The sequence below is a fragment of the Jaculus jaculus genome, chromosome 22 (genome assembly GCF_020740685.1).
Source record: "Jaculus jaculus isolate mJacJac1 chromosome 22, mJacJac1.mat.Y.cur, whole genome shotgun sequence".
NCBI lineage: Eukaryota > Metazoa > Chordata > Mammalia > Rodentia > Dipodidae > Jaculus > Jaculus jaculus.
This window is the reverse complement of record NC_059123.1, coordinates 4757014-4775412: the sequence shown is the minus strand read 5'-3', so window position 1 is coordinate 4775412 and position 18399 is coordinate 4757014. Positions and strand designations below refer to the sequence as shown.

General features: G+C 42.7%; 1 protein-coding gene across 1 annotated transcript in view; it reads right to left on the bottom strand.

Moving 5' to 3' along the window:
- Abcc9 (ATP binding cassette subfamily C member 9) overlaps window positions 1-18399 on the bottom strand; it is a 134349-nt gene that overhangs the window by 33382 nt on the left and 82568 nt on the right. Inside the window, exons 26-31 of the mRNA XM_045139497.1 lie at window positions 17412-17508; window positions 15798-16027; window positions 14483-14631; window positions 14221-14290; window positions 11509-11666; window positions 6258-6350 (exon numbers count right to left, since the gene is read on the bottom strand). Coding sequence (XP_044995432.1) covers window positions 6258-6350; window positions 11509-11666; window positions 14221-14290; window positions 14483-14631; window positions 15798-16027; window positions 17412-17508 — 797 coding nt within the window. The remainder of the gene's footprint in view (window positions 1-6257; window positions 6351-11508; window positions 11667-14220; window positions 14291-14482; window positions 14632-15797; window positions 16028-17411; window positions 17509-18399) is intronic.

Sequence of the window (18399 nt, the reverse complement as noted above, 5' to 3'; positions counted from 1 at the left end):
GAACCAATTCCTTCTTGGTCCTCCACGTAAGCAGATCGAATTCTGCACAACTTGGGTCATGGAAGATGGTTTAGCGGGTGAAGTACTTGCCACGCAAGCACCAGTACCCAAGTTTGGATCCCCAGGAGCCCGCTTAAGGAGCTGGATGTTGTGATAGGTGTGAGTGATCCCAGCATGCCTAAGGCAAGAAGGGAGCAGAGACAGAGGATCTGTCATCTCCCAGAAGCTCATGGCCACCTAGCCCAGTGAGAGCAGCAGTAAACAGCAGCGAAAGGCTGTCTTGAACAAGGCAGACGTTTAAGACCAACGTCAAATGCCCTTGACCTCCACATGCCCTGTGGTACCCATTCACACACACGAACACCTATGTACCCAGGCCATCACATGCACACACCAAAAACTCTGGTATAACTTTGTTTTACAAATCAAACTGAATTTAAAAACTGTTTTATCTACTTAACCACGTGCAGTATAGCTAAGAAATACTTTCTGAATTATAAAACACAGTCTCCTTTCAATTTGCAATTACCTCCCTCGAATAACAGACAAAAGAGAAAGCCAGAAAATAGCTGATGTGGAAGTTGAGGACATGCCAGATCAAATGTAGCTTTTAGTTTTGCAGCCATAGCCTGTATTTTTTTTTGTTTTTAACTCCTGTGCATGTTATTTCTGCAAGGAATGGCTGGACTTCACCTGACAACATGGTACTGTGTCCTGTGTGATCAAAGAGCACCCTGATGCTACAAACTCTTCCAGTAATGTTGCAAAACTTTGAAGTAAATCGTCACTTGCATCAAAGAATAAAGACATCCTGGGTGGGGTGTTTACTTGGCCCACTGACACAGTCCACACAAGGCCAATATTAAGCAGATATTTGGCATCACTCCAATTGATCTGATCATTCCAATATTCCAAACCCAATAGATAATTCAGTTAGACAGAAACATCTCATCTATAATAATCAGAGAGCCCAGCACTTAGAGCCAAGCTATTACTTCACTTTGAGTTATGAAACCCTGACCTAAATGCCATGCACAGGGGGCCTGTGCTGATGGGAACACATGGAATGAGATTGAGCAGTCCTAGGACCATGTCTGCCCTCTAACAACCTTTTTAAAAGTATTTCATTTATTTATTTGAGAGAGAGAGAGAGAGAGAATGAGAATGGGTGCGCCAGGGCCTCCAGCCATTGCAAACAAACTCCAGACACATGTGTCACCTTGTGCATCTGGCTTACATGGGCCCTAGGGAATCGAACCTGGGTCCTTAGGCTTCACAGGCAAGTGCATTAACCACTAAGCCATCTCTCCAGCCCCAACAATCTTTTTAGGGATAGATGTGGCAAACAACTAAAAAGAAGAGGGTTTTATGAGGCTATAGGACTTATAGCAAGAGTGGAAGTGAACTGCAAACATGACTTTAAGGTGCCTTCTCTGTATATTTATCAGGGACATGTTTAGTAGGTCTGCATCTATTCATTTAGAAGCACTTAACAAGCATCCACTCTACACTCTAAGGGAGCAACTCTGCTGGACTCTGTGGACATACATAAAAATCAAGGGGCTCCCCACTCCCTGGACAAGTCTGTTGTCTCAGAAAGAAGAGAAACAATTAGCGAGTAAGGAGCAAATATCCACCACTCTACGCTCTACATGTTTCATGAACATAAAGGAAGGTTGTGGATTTGAACTTAGTGGAGGATCTGCATGGGAAAGAAAGGCTTAGAGAATAGACAGACAGGAGGAAGCCAGATCTCTCAGAGCCCAGGGAAGTTAGTCTGGGTGTGGTTTTAGGAGACAACGCTGGATTTTTCAGGTGGACAAGGCATTGTAGGTACCAGGAGCAACATTGGAAAGACCATAGGAAACACAGGCTTGGTGGTGCATACTTTTTAATCCCAGCATTGGGGAGGCAGAGGTAGGAAGGATGGCTGTGAGTTTGAGGTCTAAAGACTGGGGATGAGGCTAGGTGGACCACACTTGAGATGAATCTCAAAACCTTGATCTGACAAAGTACTCTGTCGGGGGCTCCTCATCCTCCTGTCTGAGTTGCTGGGTTCTGTTCCCCACACTCTTCAGTTTGTAAATGGAACAGCCGCGGTCAGAAGCAGCATCGAGAGGGGAAGGGGTGGGCCGCTCACTCAACATTCCTCCTGTGTGTTTCTATTTGGCAAGAAACCTGCTGTTTTCCTAATGGAAACTTTGACACACTCAGTCTGTATCTTTTCATCCACATCCAGTTCATCTTCTGAACATTCTCAGACCTTTATTCTGTCAGATTAAAAAAAAAATTTTTTTTTACATAAGAGAGCTAGCAAAGGTCACTGAAATCTTAGTCTAATTTAACCGTGATACTTTTGTGGTCAATTGCTTGAGGGAGTTTGTGGCTTTGTGTGAGCACACCAGGAACACTCAGTGCAGACGAGGATGCACGGCGGGGATCACTGTGTGTGAACTTTCCAGAAGAGACGCAGCCTCTGGGGACACCGAGTCAACTGTGAGAAAGGAACAGATGGATGGCAAAGGACTTAATTCCTGTTGTGGGTGCTGGTGAGGGGAGGTTCACACCTGTGTGCACGTGTGCATGTAGGAGACTAAGGGTAAACTGGGGTATCACTCCTCAGGCACCCTTCTTCACCTTGTTTGAGACTGGCTCTCTTATTGGCATGAAGCTCGAAAAATAAGCTGTATAGGGGGGCCAGGGAACCTCAGGGATCTGTCTGCCTCTGCTACGCCTGCTTTGGGATTACCAGCTCACACCAGCGTGCCCAGCATTTTGACATGGGTTCTGGTGACGGAGCTGAGGTCCTTGAGCTTTCTACAGCCCCGCCTGCTACGTACTTGATCACAGACGCCAAACCTAAAAGCACTAGGAATTTATCCATCACTATTGACCTATCGTTGTCTTTTCAAGACTTGCTCTGCTTTGGAAACGCTGATGTTGGCAGCATCCTAAAGCAATTTATGAAAAGATGCGGTTCTGGAGGAACACGTCGGTTGCAAAGTTCCAGGTTAAAAAACAAACAAACCAGTTGGTGTTTCTTTCAGCTATCTTTCAAGCACTGCAGGTTGACATGTGGAATTTTGCTCCCCTTATAGCTACCTAGATTTTTTTTCCCCCAATTGAAGATGAATACCACCGATGCTAAAATCTGCTCAGGTGTCTAGCGAGAAGCAAATGGAAAATCTGGACCTTGAGTCTTGGCGCATACCCTCTTTCATTATAAATCGTCAGTTCCTTCAGGATGGTCTATGTGACTTTTGTCCCGCCCCTCTCCCAGCACGTGACCTCACATTGTCCTTTAGGAAGAAGGAAAAACAAAACAACAACAAAATAACCCTAAGGATAGTATAGGTGAAATCTGTCAATGTCTTGCTATTCCACCGATTAGCTTCCGGGCTCCCATCACGTCCCTTCCTTGCCTTCCAGGACGAGCTCTGGACCAAACCCTCTTCATGTGGAGCCGGCCCCTCTATTGGGGCATTTGGACACAGCCCTGCCTCTCTGCCATGGACATCTGCCCCATCAACTGCCCCATCCTGCTATAGCTCGCCTTTTCCCTCCAGTCTTCAAAACTTCCTGGATCTTTGTTTTCTTAAAAAAAAAAAAATGAAAAGATTTCTGGGCATGTGCAATGTTGTAGAATAGGAAAGGTAAGCTGTGCGTGGTGGCGCTCGCCTTTAATCCCAGCACTCGGGAGGCAGAGGCAGGAGGATCACTGTGAGTTCTAGGCCAGCCTGAGACTACATAGTGCATTCCAGGTCAGCCTGGGCTAGAGCGAGACCCTGCCTTAAAAAAAAACAAAATAAATAAATAAATAAAAATAATAAATAAATAAAAAATAGCAGAGACACGCCAAGGCTATGTGCAACCTATACGCTGACATTCAAGGCTTCCTCCCACCCCAGATGACAATGACCGGCTGACACGTCAGCAGTGAAGCACACGTGAGTTAGTCAAATACCAAAGGAGGTTGTGGGCTCGAGAGAGATGGCTTAGAGGTTAAAGCCCTTGCCTGCAAAGTCTAGCGACCCAGGTTCGATTCTCCAGGTCCCACGTCAGCCAGATGCACATGGTGGCACATGCGTCTGGAGTTCGTCTGCAGTGGCTCAAGGCTCTGGTGTGCCCATTTTCACTCTCTCCCCCCTCTTTGTCTTAAATAAATAAATCTAAATCTTTTGCAAAGAAAAAAGACAAGGAGGTTGTGAGGGACAGGTCCCCCAGCCTGTCGCCCTCTGAATCGTGAATCATGAGCTCTGGTGACATTTCCAGCTTGGCAGATTGCTTTTCTCCACAGGACTCTTTTGGCTACTTGCTCCTGTAGTTTTGAACATCTGATTTTTTTTTTTTTTTTTTTACACAACAGTTTTTAGACTAAACACTCTCCCATGGCAATCGAATTCATAGCAAAACTTCAAATAATGTCTTCTGATAGCATAATAACTAAACCCTTTGTCCTGAGCTTTTTCCCTTAACCACCAGACACAGACACACAACGGGACCCAAAAGGCTCCAGGTGGACCTTCTCTCACAGTGACGTCTGTTCTTAGCTGTTGCAGTCAGCCTCACGCTGCTGTGGTGAGCATCTAAACCAGACGCATGGGAGGAGGGGTGTATTTCACGTCACGGATCGAGGGCAAGTTCCTGCCACGGCAGAGGAAGCTGGTTCTCATTCATAACTCCAAGCAGAGAGAGAAACCATCATAACCCAGCAAACACCAGAACAAGCAAGTATCAGGGGCCCTGCCAGAGCTCACATCTCTCCATATACCTTGGGGCTGGAATCCAGTTCCACCCCCAGCGACACCTTTGGGCTGGACTCCAAGGATCCAGGGCTACATTCTCTAGGGAGGTGGCTAGAGAACCCAGTTATAAGCTTCACTAAAACCTCTGAGTCTATGGGGGACACGCATTCAAATGACCCCATTAACCAAAGCCACAAATGCCTTCCCCAGTCCTCCACACCAACTTCAAATTGCCTAATTTGCAGAGAGTATACTTACAGAAATCAGAATCCGAGAAGGAATCATCCAGATCTTACTTGTCCCCTCTTATGAATATTTCTAAAACCTACACTTTCAGATCCTTAGGACTCAAGCTAGGCTAAATTGAAAAATATAATATGAGGGCTGGAGAGATTGCTCAGTGGTTAAGGCTCTTGCTTGTAAAGTCTAAAGACCTGAGTTGGATTCCCCAGTACCTATGTAAAGCCAGATAAGCAGGGTAGTGCATGAATCTGGAGTTTGTTTTCAGTGGCTGGAGGTCCCTGGCATGCCCACTCTCTCTGTCTCTCTCTTCTCTCTCTGATTGCAAATAAATAAATAAAGTTTTTTGAAAAAGTTAAAAAATACAATGCTGAACAATTTTAGTACTCAGCAATGGCATCAATTTTTTTATGGTTAAGTAAACATTCCCCATTATCAAGTTAGGTTATTAGGTTATTACTCTTTGTAAACAATGGAAAACAGGTGAAGTTCTTATTTTATGTGTCCATTTTATTGTTTTGAGAAAGGGTCTCATATGCAGGGTGACCTTGAATTTGCTATGTAATCTAGGCTGGCCTTGAACTCCTGAACCTCCTGTTCATACCTCCTAAGTGATGAGATTACAGGATGCATCACTATCAACTGGCTGGATTTAATTCTAAAGAAACTTTGGTGTAATGTTCTTCGTTAGGATTTTTATTCCTGTTTTATGTTTTACATATGTGCATGTTTTAATATATGTAATATCAATTAGTCCAGTGGTCCCAATAAGTGACTGATTGATTCCTCATTTCATAAGTGAAACTAAACAGGATATACAAGCCTTGTCTGCATCACTAATTCCTTTCCAATATATTGCTTCATCCTTCCTTTATTCTTAAATTTCAGATGATTAACTGTATTTATGCCCAGACTTTTCTTACTCTTGGTTAAGTTCATTGCCAGTATATATCAAGATGCATCCAAAAAAAAAAAACAAAAAAAAACTTAGGGCTGGAGAGATGGCTTAGTGGTTAAGGCGCTTGCCTGCAAAGCTAGAGGATCCTGGTTTGGCTCTCCAGGACCCACGTAAGCCAGATGCACAAGGTGGAACATGCATCTGTGGTTTGTTTGCAGTGGCTGGAGGCCCTGGTGCACCCATTCTCTCTCTCTCTCTCTCTCTCTCATAAATCAAATACATTTTAAAACCCAGAAACATTTATCTATTATTTCTTAATAAACATCTGTGAATGGTGCAGTTGCCTAATCAGCACACTGCACGCACTGACTCACCGGAAGGCCCGGATGGTGGTGAGACCTTCGGCTGTTTCTGAGAAGTGGCACAGCAGAGGCAGCTGGGTGCTGTCATCGAGCTCCTGAAGGTCCCTGGGGCAGAGAGAAGGGCGACGTTAAGTGTCACCGCACCCGGGTTCCAAGGCCGGCAGGCTCATGCCCTTGCTCTTTCACCATTCGGTTGAATTCCTGCGTAAGGTTTGGTCTAAACGTCGCCTGTCGAAGACAACACTGCCCATTCCCGACGTGTCAGCTACGGGCTCCGCCCCATGTGCCTTCAGCAGTTTACTTTGGCTGCGTCCAAGCCCGAGTTTGCAGACGTCACTTGCAGCACGGCCTGCAATCCCTCCACGCCCACCCTTTCCTTCCTCTTCACACACGAGCTGATGACGTGTTTTGTTAACTGAACGCTAGGGGAAGATAATTACCATGGTAAACTACAAATAACAGTATTCCTTGACTTAGAGTGAGTGCTGTATCAGGAAATCCTGCAGTAAAGGATGTGGTTCATATGGGTCTTATTGTTAGTTTTTTTTTTTTTTTTTTAAAGTTAGTCTCATGTAGCCCAGGCTGGCTTTGAACTGGCTATGCAGCCAAGGATGATCTTGAACTCCCAATGCTCCTTTCTTCATCTGCCAAGTGCTGGGTTTACATGCTTATACCACCAGACCTGGCTCAGGGATATGGTCTTCAGGACTCTAAAAGGTCCTTTATAGACTTAAAAAAAAAAAACATTGAAAAGTAGAAATAAAATGATCAGAGCTTTGTCTAATCAATAATGTAAAGAGGACTGGAGAGATGGCTTGGTGGTTAAGGTGCTTGCTTGTGAAGCCTAAGGACCCATGTTCTACTCTCCGGATCCCACCGAAGCCAGACGCACTAAGGTGAGGCAAGTGCAAGGTTGCATATGTCCACTAGGTGGTGCAAGCATCTGGAGTTCAGTTGCAATGGCTGAGGCCCTGATACACCAATTCTTTCTCTCCCCATCTCTCTGTCTCTGTCTATGTCTAAAAATAAAAATAAATAATGTGAAGAATGAGGGCATGATTGAGAGGCAAGAAGAATTAGAATGGTTCATGTAAGAGGTTTTAAAAATATTTAATTAATTTATTTATACTTATTTATTTGACAGAGCAAGAGGGAGAGAGAGAGAAAATGGGCACGCCAGGGCCTCCAGCCACTGTAGATGAACTCCAGATGCTTGCACCCCCTTGTGCATCTGCCTAATGTGGGTCCTGGGGAATTGAACCTGGATCCTTTGGCTTTGCAGGCAAATGCCTTAACCAGTAAGCCATCCCTCCAGCCCTGAAAGAGGTTTTTAAAGTGCTGAATTAGTGTGCTGCTGGTTACATTTTAAAGATGGAGGTGGAGTGCTCACCATGTGTTAGAAGGAGACCAAGAAGCAGTAGTGATGAGTTAGCCATATCAGGGTGGATAAAAGGCAAGTAGAGGCAGGCTGCTTATATTTCAGTAGACTTAAAAATCACAGTGCTGAGCTGGAGAGATGGCTTAGTGGTTAAGGTGTTTGCCTGCAAAGCCAAAGGACCCAGGTTCAATTCCCCAGGACCCATGTAACCCAGATGCACAAGGGGGCGCACACATCTGGAATTCGTTGGCAGTGGCTAGAGGCCCTGGCGCGCCCATTCTCTCTCTGTCTGTCTCCTCTCTCTCTCTCTCTCCCTCCCTCTCTCTCTCTCTCTCTGTGGTTGCAAGTAAATAAATAAATAATTTTTTTTTTTTAAATCTTTAAAGAAAGAAGTGCTATTTAGCGGAGTTGAGGACTGAGGAACAGAATCAGTTTCTCTTCGGCCCCAGTGAGTTGAATCCCTGCCTTCATGGAACTTCTGGTCACCATTCCTCCAAGGCTCTATGTATGCATGCATGTGTGTATGTGTGGTATATGTATGTATGTATGTGCACATATGCCTGTCTATAAAAGTATTCGATGAATGGAAATCCCTCCATGTGACTCTTCTCACAAAGATGTATGCTCATGACAGTTTTTATTCAATTAAATTTTTTGGGTCAGGATCTTACTGTGTAGATAAGCCAGGCTAGCCTGGCCCTCACTGTCTACCCTAGACTAGCCTCGAACTTGCAGTGTTCATCTCGCCTTTAACGTCCTGAGCTCTGGAATTACGGACATGCACTACCTGCCTGGCTCAACCTGTCTTTCAGCTCGCATTTCTAAAAGACAGGTCATGAATTTAGCCAGCTGTTTGAATGCATTGCTCTCTCTCCTTTGCTCTTTTCCCTTCCCTTCTTGATGTCTTGAAACTTGAGAAAATCAGAAGAGCAACACTGAATTTACTTGGGAATCGACTGGAGTAATAAATACTGTTACACAATCACCAATAACTGAGGCCAGCCTAGGCTGCCTGTGTGGTCCCGCAGACAAGTACAAAGCCTTTGGAGTTTTTAAAGTGGGCTTGCTGACTTTTCTAGTGGCAGATGTAGGGAGGAAAGGGGAGTGGGACGATGAAAAGTGAAAGGAAGGGCTGGAGAGATGGCTTTGCAGTTAAGACACTTGCCCTCAAAGCCAAAGGACCTGGGTTTGATTTCCCAGGACCTGTGTAAGCCAGATACCCAAAGCAGCACGTGCATCTGTAGTTTGCCATGGCCAGAGGCCCTTGCACACCCATTCTCTCTCTCAACCTGTCTGTTTCTCTCTCCCTCCCTCTCTCTCTCTCTAAAATAAAATAAAATAAAATAAAATAAAATAAAATAAAATAAAATAAAAATTTCTTTAAAAAAATGAAATGAAGGGAATGAAAATAGCTTCTTTTAAGCACAAGTGAGTGGCTATTGGTTCAGCTGACAGAGCGACAGCTGGTCACCACATGGAGGTCAGTGCCGAGAGGAGCACTGTGCAGGCACAATCATTGTTTATAGAATTGTCATTTACCAAAAAGGTGAAGAGACAGCTTAGCCATGTCAAGCAGGCAGAGCTAACCACCCATTCGACCTATGGATTCTGATACTGCTAACTACGTGGCATTGCCTTCAGCGAGCTCCCCACATCGATTTCCTTTGAAACATGCAAAAATCGTCTTTACCCGAGCTTTCCCTCACAGATGAGCACCCATAGCTTTCTCTGGCGTGTGAGATTTCATATCATGGGCCCACATTAGCGACTTTCAAATGAGAATGGCTGGGCTGGGATGGTTGCTAGACTTGTTATTAATATTCATTCTTTATTCTTATTTTATTTTTTTAAATTTTACCGAGAGACAAAGAGAGAGAGACAGACATACAGAAAGAGAGCAGAGAGAATTGGCACTCCAGGACCTCAGCCACTGCAATCAAACTCCAGATGCTTGCGCCACCTAGTGGGCATGTGCGATCTTGTGCTTGCCTCACCTTTGTGTGCCTGGCTTACATGAGATCAGGAGAGTTGAACATGAGTCCTTAGGCTTCACAGACATCCACCTCTCCAGGCCCTAACATTCATTCTTAAGAAATGCCCATGCCAGGTATGGTGGCACATGCCTTTAATCCCAGTACTCGGGAGGCAGAGGTAGGAGGATTGCCATGAGTTCGAGGCCAGCCTGAGACTACATAGTGAATTCCAGGTTAGCCTGCGCTAGAGTGAGACCCTACCTCACAAAACCAAGAAAAAAAAAAAAAAAGAAAGAAAGAAAGAAAAGAAATGCCCATCCTTCCTTATGTCAGTTACCTTGATAAATGTGGACTGATTAGGAGGAAAACTCAACCATTTAAATTTATGGTGGCCTGTGAATATTTGTCTAATCTTTGCAACCCAGCTTGTCTTACTAAATAGAAAAAAAGGAGAATATGGTTTCCCTAAGATATAGCTGACACGAGAGGTGGAGACAGCCAGCAGCTGCGAAAGAACTCTGAATTCTGCCCCACAGCATGCAACGCCAGCAAAAATCATCACAAGAAATGAAAGCATGTTTGATTATTAACTTTTTTTGGTCTGAATTTTAAAAATAAGAATAAAAAAGACAATGATGTTAGGGATGAAAAAAATCCAAATGTAGCTGGGTGTGTTGGCACATGCCTTTAATCCCAGCACTCAGGAGGCAGAGGTAGGAGGATTGCCATGAGTTCGAGGCCACCCTGAGACTACAGAGTGAGTTCCAGGTCAGCCTAGGCTAGAGCAAGACTACCTCAGAAAAGCAAAACAAAAAATCCAAATGTAATACAGATCCTAATATATGAGGATACTAATTCATAGCCCTGGGGGAGGAAAAAAATGCCTTAAACTTAGGCAATGTTACACACTTCAGAGTCTCCAACATAATTCTTCCTTTTTCTTATTTCTTCCCCTTACTGGCTCTCAAAATTCAAGTCAGAGAAAATCGTTTCAATTTTCTGAATAAACCCAGGTCTGCCTTTTATTCTAACTTAATCCACACACTAGGTTGACTTTATATATGTTTTATTTTTAACAAGAGGCTAAGTTTCTTCAAGAACAGCTTTTTATCATCTGCCATATGGCTTAACACAGTTATAGTAACACAGTAAGTTCCTACCAAGTGGCTGTTGAAACAAAGTGTTCCTTGCAATAACAAAACTTGTACTATTTATATCGAGGACTCAAAGTTAAACTGGAAAATCTAAAGCAAACTGATATTAGGTTTCATTAACTGTCGGCCATCTCAGGGAAGGATAAACCCTATATTAATAGAAAATTCTACATTTCATAGCCACCCTTAATCTATTTGGCTAGATTCTAACCACATGTTAAAAGATACAAACCCAGACTTTCCAGTCACATAAAATCATAGCATTCCTGTGAGATGCCACAGGCTCTGGAGTCTCACAACACCACGGATTGTCGCTTCAATTGCTTTTGCTTCTGTTAACATTTCTCACCATGCTTTTGAAAGCTTTTGTGATTTTTAACCTTTTTTCCCCCACTTCATAATTTATTGATGTTAATTTGCTTATGCTTCAGACCGTCTGTGATTTTGTAAGTTTTTTTTTTCCCCTTCTTCAACACAATGCTCAGAAAAGAACCAATGAATGAAAAATCTAACCCAGTCTATGGTCTCAAATTCAATCGACTGAACACGCATGAATGTCCTATGCAAGACTGGGAAGGACCACAGAGACCTTTGCAGCAGTGATTTTTACCAGATCTCACGCTGAACCTTAGCAGTTGACAAAACAGTGACAATCCTCAACTCCACACCTTCACTTGCAAGATCACCACAGCACAGACAGGTGACAGTGACTCATTTACACAGGCTTTTGGAAACCAGCTGAACATGGTTTTACGTACTTAGAGGCAACCCGGAAGTACTTCTGGATAAAATAAAAGGCAACCCCAAGGGGCACGAGAGCGACCAGGAACACGGGGGTAGCATAGGAGATCATCCCGATAGCAGACAGGCAGAGCAGGGTGGACCGAGTCAGCGATTCCAGCGTTGGAGGGATGTGCTAGGAAGGTCATTTGAAAGACAATAGATTCAGCTCACATGAAACACTGGGGATGGTGTCACAGTTACTATTCTTTTACTTGCTGCTAATTTGTATGGCTACAGAAATAGCTTTGTGAGCCATTCTGCCCATAGCTTTGTGGCTTTGTCTATCTACATATGGTAGATTTGTTATTTACGTACTCCTATTGAATATTTCATTATTTTATTTTATTTTTAAATGTTTTTATTTCTTTATTTGAGAGAGAGAGGGAGAGTTTGGGCATGTCAGGGTCTCTAGTAATGGCAAACAATTGAAAATGCATGTACCACTTTGTGCATCTGGCTTTAGGTGGGTACTGGGGCACTAAACCTGAGCCATCAGGCTTTGCAAGCAAGCACCTTTAACCACTGAGCAACCTCTCAGCCCTGGATATTTTGAATAAATGGTGTTATTGTATAAGTCTTATTAACCCATGTACTTTGTTTTACTTTTTACTAGGCTGCACTGTAGACATTTCCGTGACAGTGTATACAGACCCACTTAATGGGTGTACAGTGTTTTACAACTTACCTCTTCCTCGACTGGCTATCTCAATGATTTGTCTGTAAGCATTTGTGTCCTTTGAATGTTTCTGATTTGAAAGTTATCGTTCACTTATGGATTTAGCACCTTGCTTTCATATCTTAAATTTGCCTTTGATGCCTTTAGTTCAATAAAAATTTTAAAAGTTATATAGTTATTTCTACTGGCCTTTTTCTTTATTTTTTTTCTGTCATATTTAAAAAGGTCTTTCCCACCCTATTAGGCCAAAACTCCCCAACTGTGTTTTGCTTCATAATATTTGGATTTTTATGACAATTTTTGTCTATATGTATTTATTTTGTGTTTTACAGATAATTCTCATTTTCATCTTAAAAAAATAAATGAATTTTTCAACTGCTCTAAGATGCCTCAATTTATTTAAATTTATGTATATATTGAAGATTTTGAATGCTCCATTCTGTTCTTTATATCTACTTGTCTTCTCTGAGCAATGGAGTGCTTTAGTTTAGTAGGATTTTCCATCTAGCTGGTTAGGAAGTTCTTTCCTTGTGTATACAAGATTTCCATGATTTCTGAGAATGCTGGATATCTTTCCTCTAAATTTTATCTTTATTCCTAATTTTATTGTTTCAGTGATAGTGGGATTTGTTTTCTCACAAATCATTATAGTTAGCATAAAGGAAGTTACCGATTTTCTTATGAAATATCTTAACCAACATTCTATTTATTTTGTGAATAGCTTTGGATTTTCTAATCACCTTGTTATCAATAACTACTTTGTCTCCTTTTTCCCTAGTATGCATTTTATATGTGTTTTCAGTGCAGCTGACTTAACCCTAACACCATAAAAACACCAACAGTTCTCAGCCAGTCTTTAGTCAGCTATATGCATCAAGCATTGTTTTTTTTCCTAAATCCAGTGAAAGTTTTGTGTTCCTAATGGCATGCTGCGAAGCTGGGATGCCAGAGAGAGCAAGGGCCGTCTTCGTTCCGCTCTTACAGTGACTCATGTTTAAACCCTGATGCCTTTAATTCCAAGACAAACTTCCGTGACCTAACTACCTTAGGCTAAATTTTACTCTCTAAAATGTCACACCATCTACAGCTTCAGAAACCAGGAGTACCAGCACTTGATGGGTGGAGGCAAAAGCATCAAGATTTCAAGGCCAGCCTCTGTTGTGTAGCAAGTTCAAGGACAACCTAGGCTATATGAAATCCTGTCTTAACAAAAAGAACCAACCTATTACAACGAAAGGAGACCTAAGAAAGCTTGGCTGATCCTTCACCTCTGGGAACAACTCTACAGGGATATTAAACTTTTTTTAAAAATTTTTATTAACATTTTCCATGATTATAAAATATATCCCATGGTAATTCCCTCCCTCCCCACCCCCACATTTTCCCATTTGAAATTCCATTCTCCATCATATTATCTCCCCATTACAATCATTGTAACTACATATATACAGATATTAAACTTTTAAGAACCATATACTGTGAATGGATACATAACACTGACCCAATTTTTCACATTTATAATAAGAGCTAAATGTTGGGTCAATCCTTGTTACTTCTCTTTATCTCGTGCTGATTTTTCAACATTCTTTTCTCTGTGCACAAATTAGTTTGAATTGAGGTTTTCTCTTAAGATTGCATTCTGTTAATATTTTTTTTGATATAAAAATTGGCAGTAGTTCAAAATTTAGCCATTCTCTGCTAATAAAATCCATCAGCTTTGAGACTGAGGAGATTTCTTGGTGGTTAAAGGAGCTTGCTTGTAAAGCTTGATGGGTTGCACTCCTAGCACCACATGAAGCGAGATGTCAAGTGCCACATGTGTCTGGAATTCATCTGCACTGACAAGAGACCATGGTGTGACATCACACATACACACACACACATACACACATACACACATGTTCAAAAGAAAAAAAACAAAACAAAGAATTATCAGTATTTTCCTGAAGTGCTATTTAGCTTGCACTGACAGCTTTAAGCATCTGAACGTGGAAGCAGCTCAGACACTCACCTGGTCAATGATATTTGTATCAGCAGAGAAGCGATTGAGAATCAGACCGAGGGGCGTCGTGTCAAAGAACCTGCGGAAGAACAGACCCAAGAGCAGCAGTATGACTAAGGGACATCGCAAGTCTTAAAAAGGAGGTCACCTTCTCCGTTTAACCAATGATCACAAGCCATTCTTTAAGCTTTCACCTTTCACTTCAACTTAAAAAAAAAATGCATGTTTTTACTAGTTCACCAGCTGCAGCGAGAAATAGCTATATATTTACCTTATTGGTCCAAGAATTATTTTATTGAGAAGATTGTAGTGGAGATTTTTGGCAGCTGTGAGACCCATCCATTCTACCGTCAGAGATGTGACCAGGCAAAGGAAAATGCCAGCTCCACAAAGTATGCTGAAGCCAGCTACGTAGTAAGTCTAGGAGAGACCAGAGAGAAAAGCTTGAGGGTAATGATCACCTGGGCTTTTTCCTGACTGGGAAACTGAGCATTAAAGTGGGACAGAACTGATGGCTTCCTTGTTTATTTATTTGTTTGTTTGTTTATTTTTATTTATTTATTTGAGAGCAACAGACACACAGAGAAAGAGGGAGAGAGAGAGAAAGACAGAAAGACAGAATGGGTGCGCCAGGGCCTTCAGCCACTGCAAACAAACTCCAGACGCTTGTGCATCTGGCTTACGTGGGTCCTGGGGAATCAAGCCTCGAACCAGGGTCCTTAGGCTTCACAAGCAAGAGTTTAATCGCTAAGCCATCTCTCCAGCCCCAACTTCCTTAGTTCTTATGCATGTAGAATGCTGGAGAAGTGTGGTTTGCGGGTAGCCAGGACAGTATTTCCATCATTATAATTCCACAGGCAAAGACCCTCTTGCTTTTTTTTCCCTTTTCTCTCAAGTTTTGCCTAAGAATCTTGGAATGGACTGAAATTTCACAAGGGCTGCAGAGATGGATGAGCGGCTAAGGAGCTTTCTTGCCAAGCCTAAGCACCCATGTGTGACTCTCCACATCCCACATAAGCCAGATGCACAAAGGTGAGGCAAGCCCAAGGTCGCACATGCCTACTAGGTGGCACAAGCGTCTGGAGTTCAATTATAGTGGCTGAGGCCCTGGTGTGCCAATTCTTTCTCTCTCTCCCTCTCTCTCTCAAAAATAAAATAAAATTTAAAATAAATTAGGATTGGAGGAGTGTATTCTTCATTTCCCAAACTGTTAAATTCATTCTTTCTATCTCAAACAACAGAATGATATAAGGGAGCTAAAAATCATAACGACACCCACAAAAAGTGTGTGCGTTTATGTGTATGGTGTGGTATGTGCATATATACATATATAAGTGGAACTTCTTGAATCTATATCCAAGTATGAATCTATATCATAGTATTATCTTTAAATGCTTCCTATGCTAAAAATAAAAAAATAAAGACTATAATTTTTAACATTAATGACAGCTCATTTAATACGAAATCATGCTGTCATTATGGACCCACTGAGCCACGCCAAAGCCCCCTGGGCCTTGGGCTCTGAGGGTCTAACCAGAGCAGTGGTTGTCTCTCGTTCATGGCACTGGTTCCTGCCCTCACTCTACCTGGTCAGCTTTCCCAGTGTTGTTTATGCTGTACTCTGAGGTCCATGTCGCCAGCCAGTAGTCTATGGCCACAATGACCGAGTGCTTGAGAAGCTTAGAGAAGATCATCAGGAACAGCAGGAAGAACCCTCCGGAAGTGAGGTACCACCAGCAGGTCTTCCACGGCATCTTCGTCCTGAGCCGCATTACGGTCGACATGTTGTCATCGTCATCTTCCTCCTCCTCCTCTTCTAAACACACACAGAGGGAAGGACGGAGGGAGGGAGGGAGAGAGAACTTGATTAAGCTTCAGACAGACACCAGAAAAATATTACGGTCCCACTGAAACGTGTACATATGACCCTCATTCAAGATTATAGAAATCTAAGTCTTGGAAGCCGGGCGTGGTGGCGCACGCCTTTAATCCCAGCACTCGGGAGGCAGAGGTAGGAGGATTGCCATGAGTTCAAGGCCACCCTGAGATTACAGAGTTAATTCCAGGTCAGTCTGGACCAGAGTGAGACCCTACCTCGAAAAACCAAAAAAAAAAAAAAAAGAAATATAAGTCTTGGAAGTTTAAACTACTTTAAACAGGGAAAACTTCAATTTTTTTTTTAAATAAGTGAGAAATAATCAGGAATTGTGCCACACTCCTTGGAATGTAGAGGCAGGAGGACCAGGAGTTCAAGGAAAGCTTCAGCTATAGACTACACGGCAAGTTCATTTCAGCGACCCTGTCTCAAGAAGAGAGGGAGGGAGGGAGGAAGTACAAAAGAAAACGAAGGAAAGGAAAAAGAGGGCTGGAGGGATGGCTTAGCACTTAAGGCGTTTGTCTGCAAAGCCAAAGGACCCAGGTTTGATTCCTCAGGACCCACGTTAGCCAGATGCACAAGGGGGCGCACATGTCTGGAGTTGGTCTGCAGTGGCTGGATGCCCTGGCACTCCCATTCTCTCTCTTTTTTTCTCTCTCTCCCTCTTTCTCTGTCAACTAAATAAATAAATAAAAATTTTGAAAAAAGAAAGGAAAGAGGAAGGAAGGGAAGGAAAGGAAAGGGAGGGTAAAGGTACAAGAAGGAAAAAAAGGTAAATAAGTAAAATGAATAAATCAAATTAACATAAAACCTATGTGTATATGAGACCATCTGCTGAGTTTCCAGATTGGATGTCTAGACCAGAAGCTGTTTAGGTGATTGATGGAATTGTGTTGCCAATGAAACCATGTTCTTGGACTAGAAGTATCTACAACTTTTTAAAAATTAATTAATTAATGAATTTAAGAGCTAGATGCACATAGAGAGGCAGATAGAGAGAGAGAATGGGTATTCCAGGGCCTCCAGCCACTGCAAACAAACTCCAGATGCATGTGGCACCTTGTGCACTTGGCCTATGTGGGTACTGGGGAACCGAACCTGGGTCCTTTGGGTTTACAGGCAAATGCCTTACCAGCTGAGCCATCTCAGCAACTGCACCAGAGAAAAAGACACTCTGAAAAATTTGCCCCAAGAAGACTAAGCTATGATTTCCCCACAAAGTGGTTTGTCCTTCCTGCCTGTCACACACGTTTGTTGCCCAGGTAAAAGTCCTCACATCTTATTAAACTGACTTGAATGCTTCAGATAAAAGAGGAAGGTCTACCTTCATCTTCGTCCTCCATCTGGGCCTTGGCCTCTCTTGAGTACATGGCTCTTCGGAGGGTTTTCCTCTCTAATGTTGTCTGGTCGGCTTCCATGTCCTGCAGAGAAGGTTACGTTGTCATTCAAGTTGCTCCTGCCACAAAGGTTTGTCTTACCCACCAATGACCTCCACGTGAGCATGGTCATCCAGGGCTCTCTGCTCGCCCGGCATACCCAGGACTCCTATCACAGGAGCCACTGTGGGAAAAAAAAAAAAAAAAAGCCTACAGTTTGTGGGAAATGCTTCAGCTTGACAGTGTTGGGCAGTGAGAAGCCAGAAAGGGCCAACATATGAGAGACCTAACCCACGAGGCAGGGGGTAACTTCCTATCTCTAAGCCACAGCTCCACCATCGAGAAAAAAACAAGTGTTCTTTTTACTTTCATATCAATTTCAAACACTATACTTTTTTGTTTGGTTTTTCAAGGGAGTGTCTCGCTCTAGCCCAGGCTCACCTGGAATCACTATGGAGTCTCAGGCTGGCCTCGAACTCATGGTGATGCTCTTATCTTTGCCTCCTGAGTCCTGGGATTAAAGGCGTGTGCCCCCACGCCTGGCAAACATTATACATTTTTAAACTAAGAGAAATGTTGAGACTGTTTGCAACATTTTAAGAGAGTGTTGAAATATTTTTTTAATATTGTGTGTGTATATATATATATGTATATATATATGTGTATATATATATATATGTATGTGTGTGTGTGTGTGTGTGTATATATATATATATATATATATATATATATATATATATATATATATATATATTTATTTAACAGAGAGAGAGAGAGGGAGAGAGAATGGGTGTGCCAGGGCCTGCAGCAGCTGCAAGCAAACTCCAGAGGTGTGCACCACCTTTGTGCGTCTGGTTTTTGTAGGTTCTGGGGAATGGGACTTGGGTCCTTTGGCTTAGCAGGCAAATGCTTTAACTGCTAAGCAATCCCTTCAGC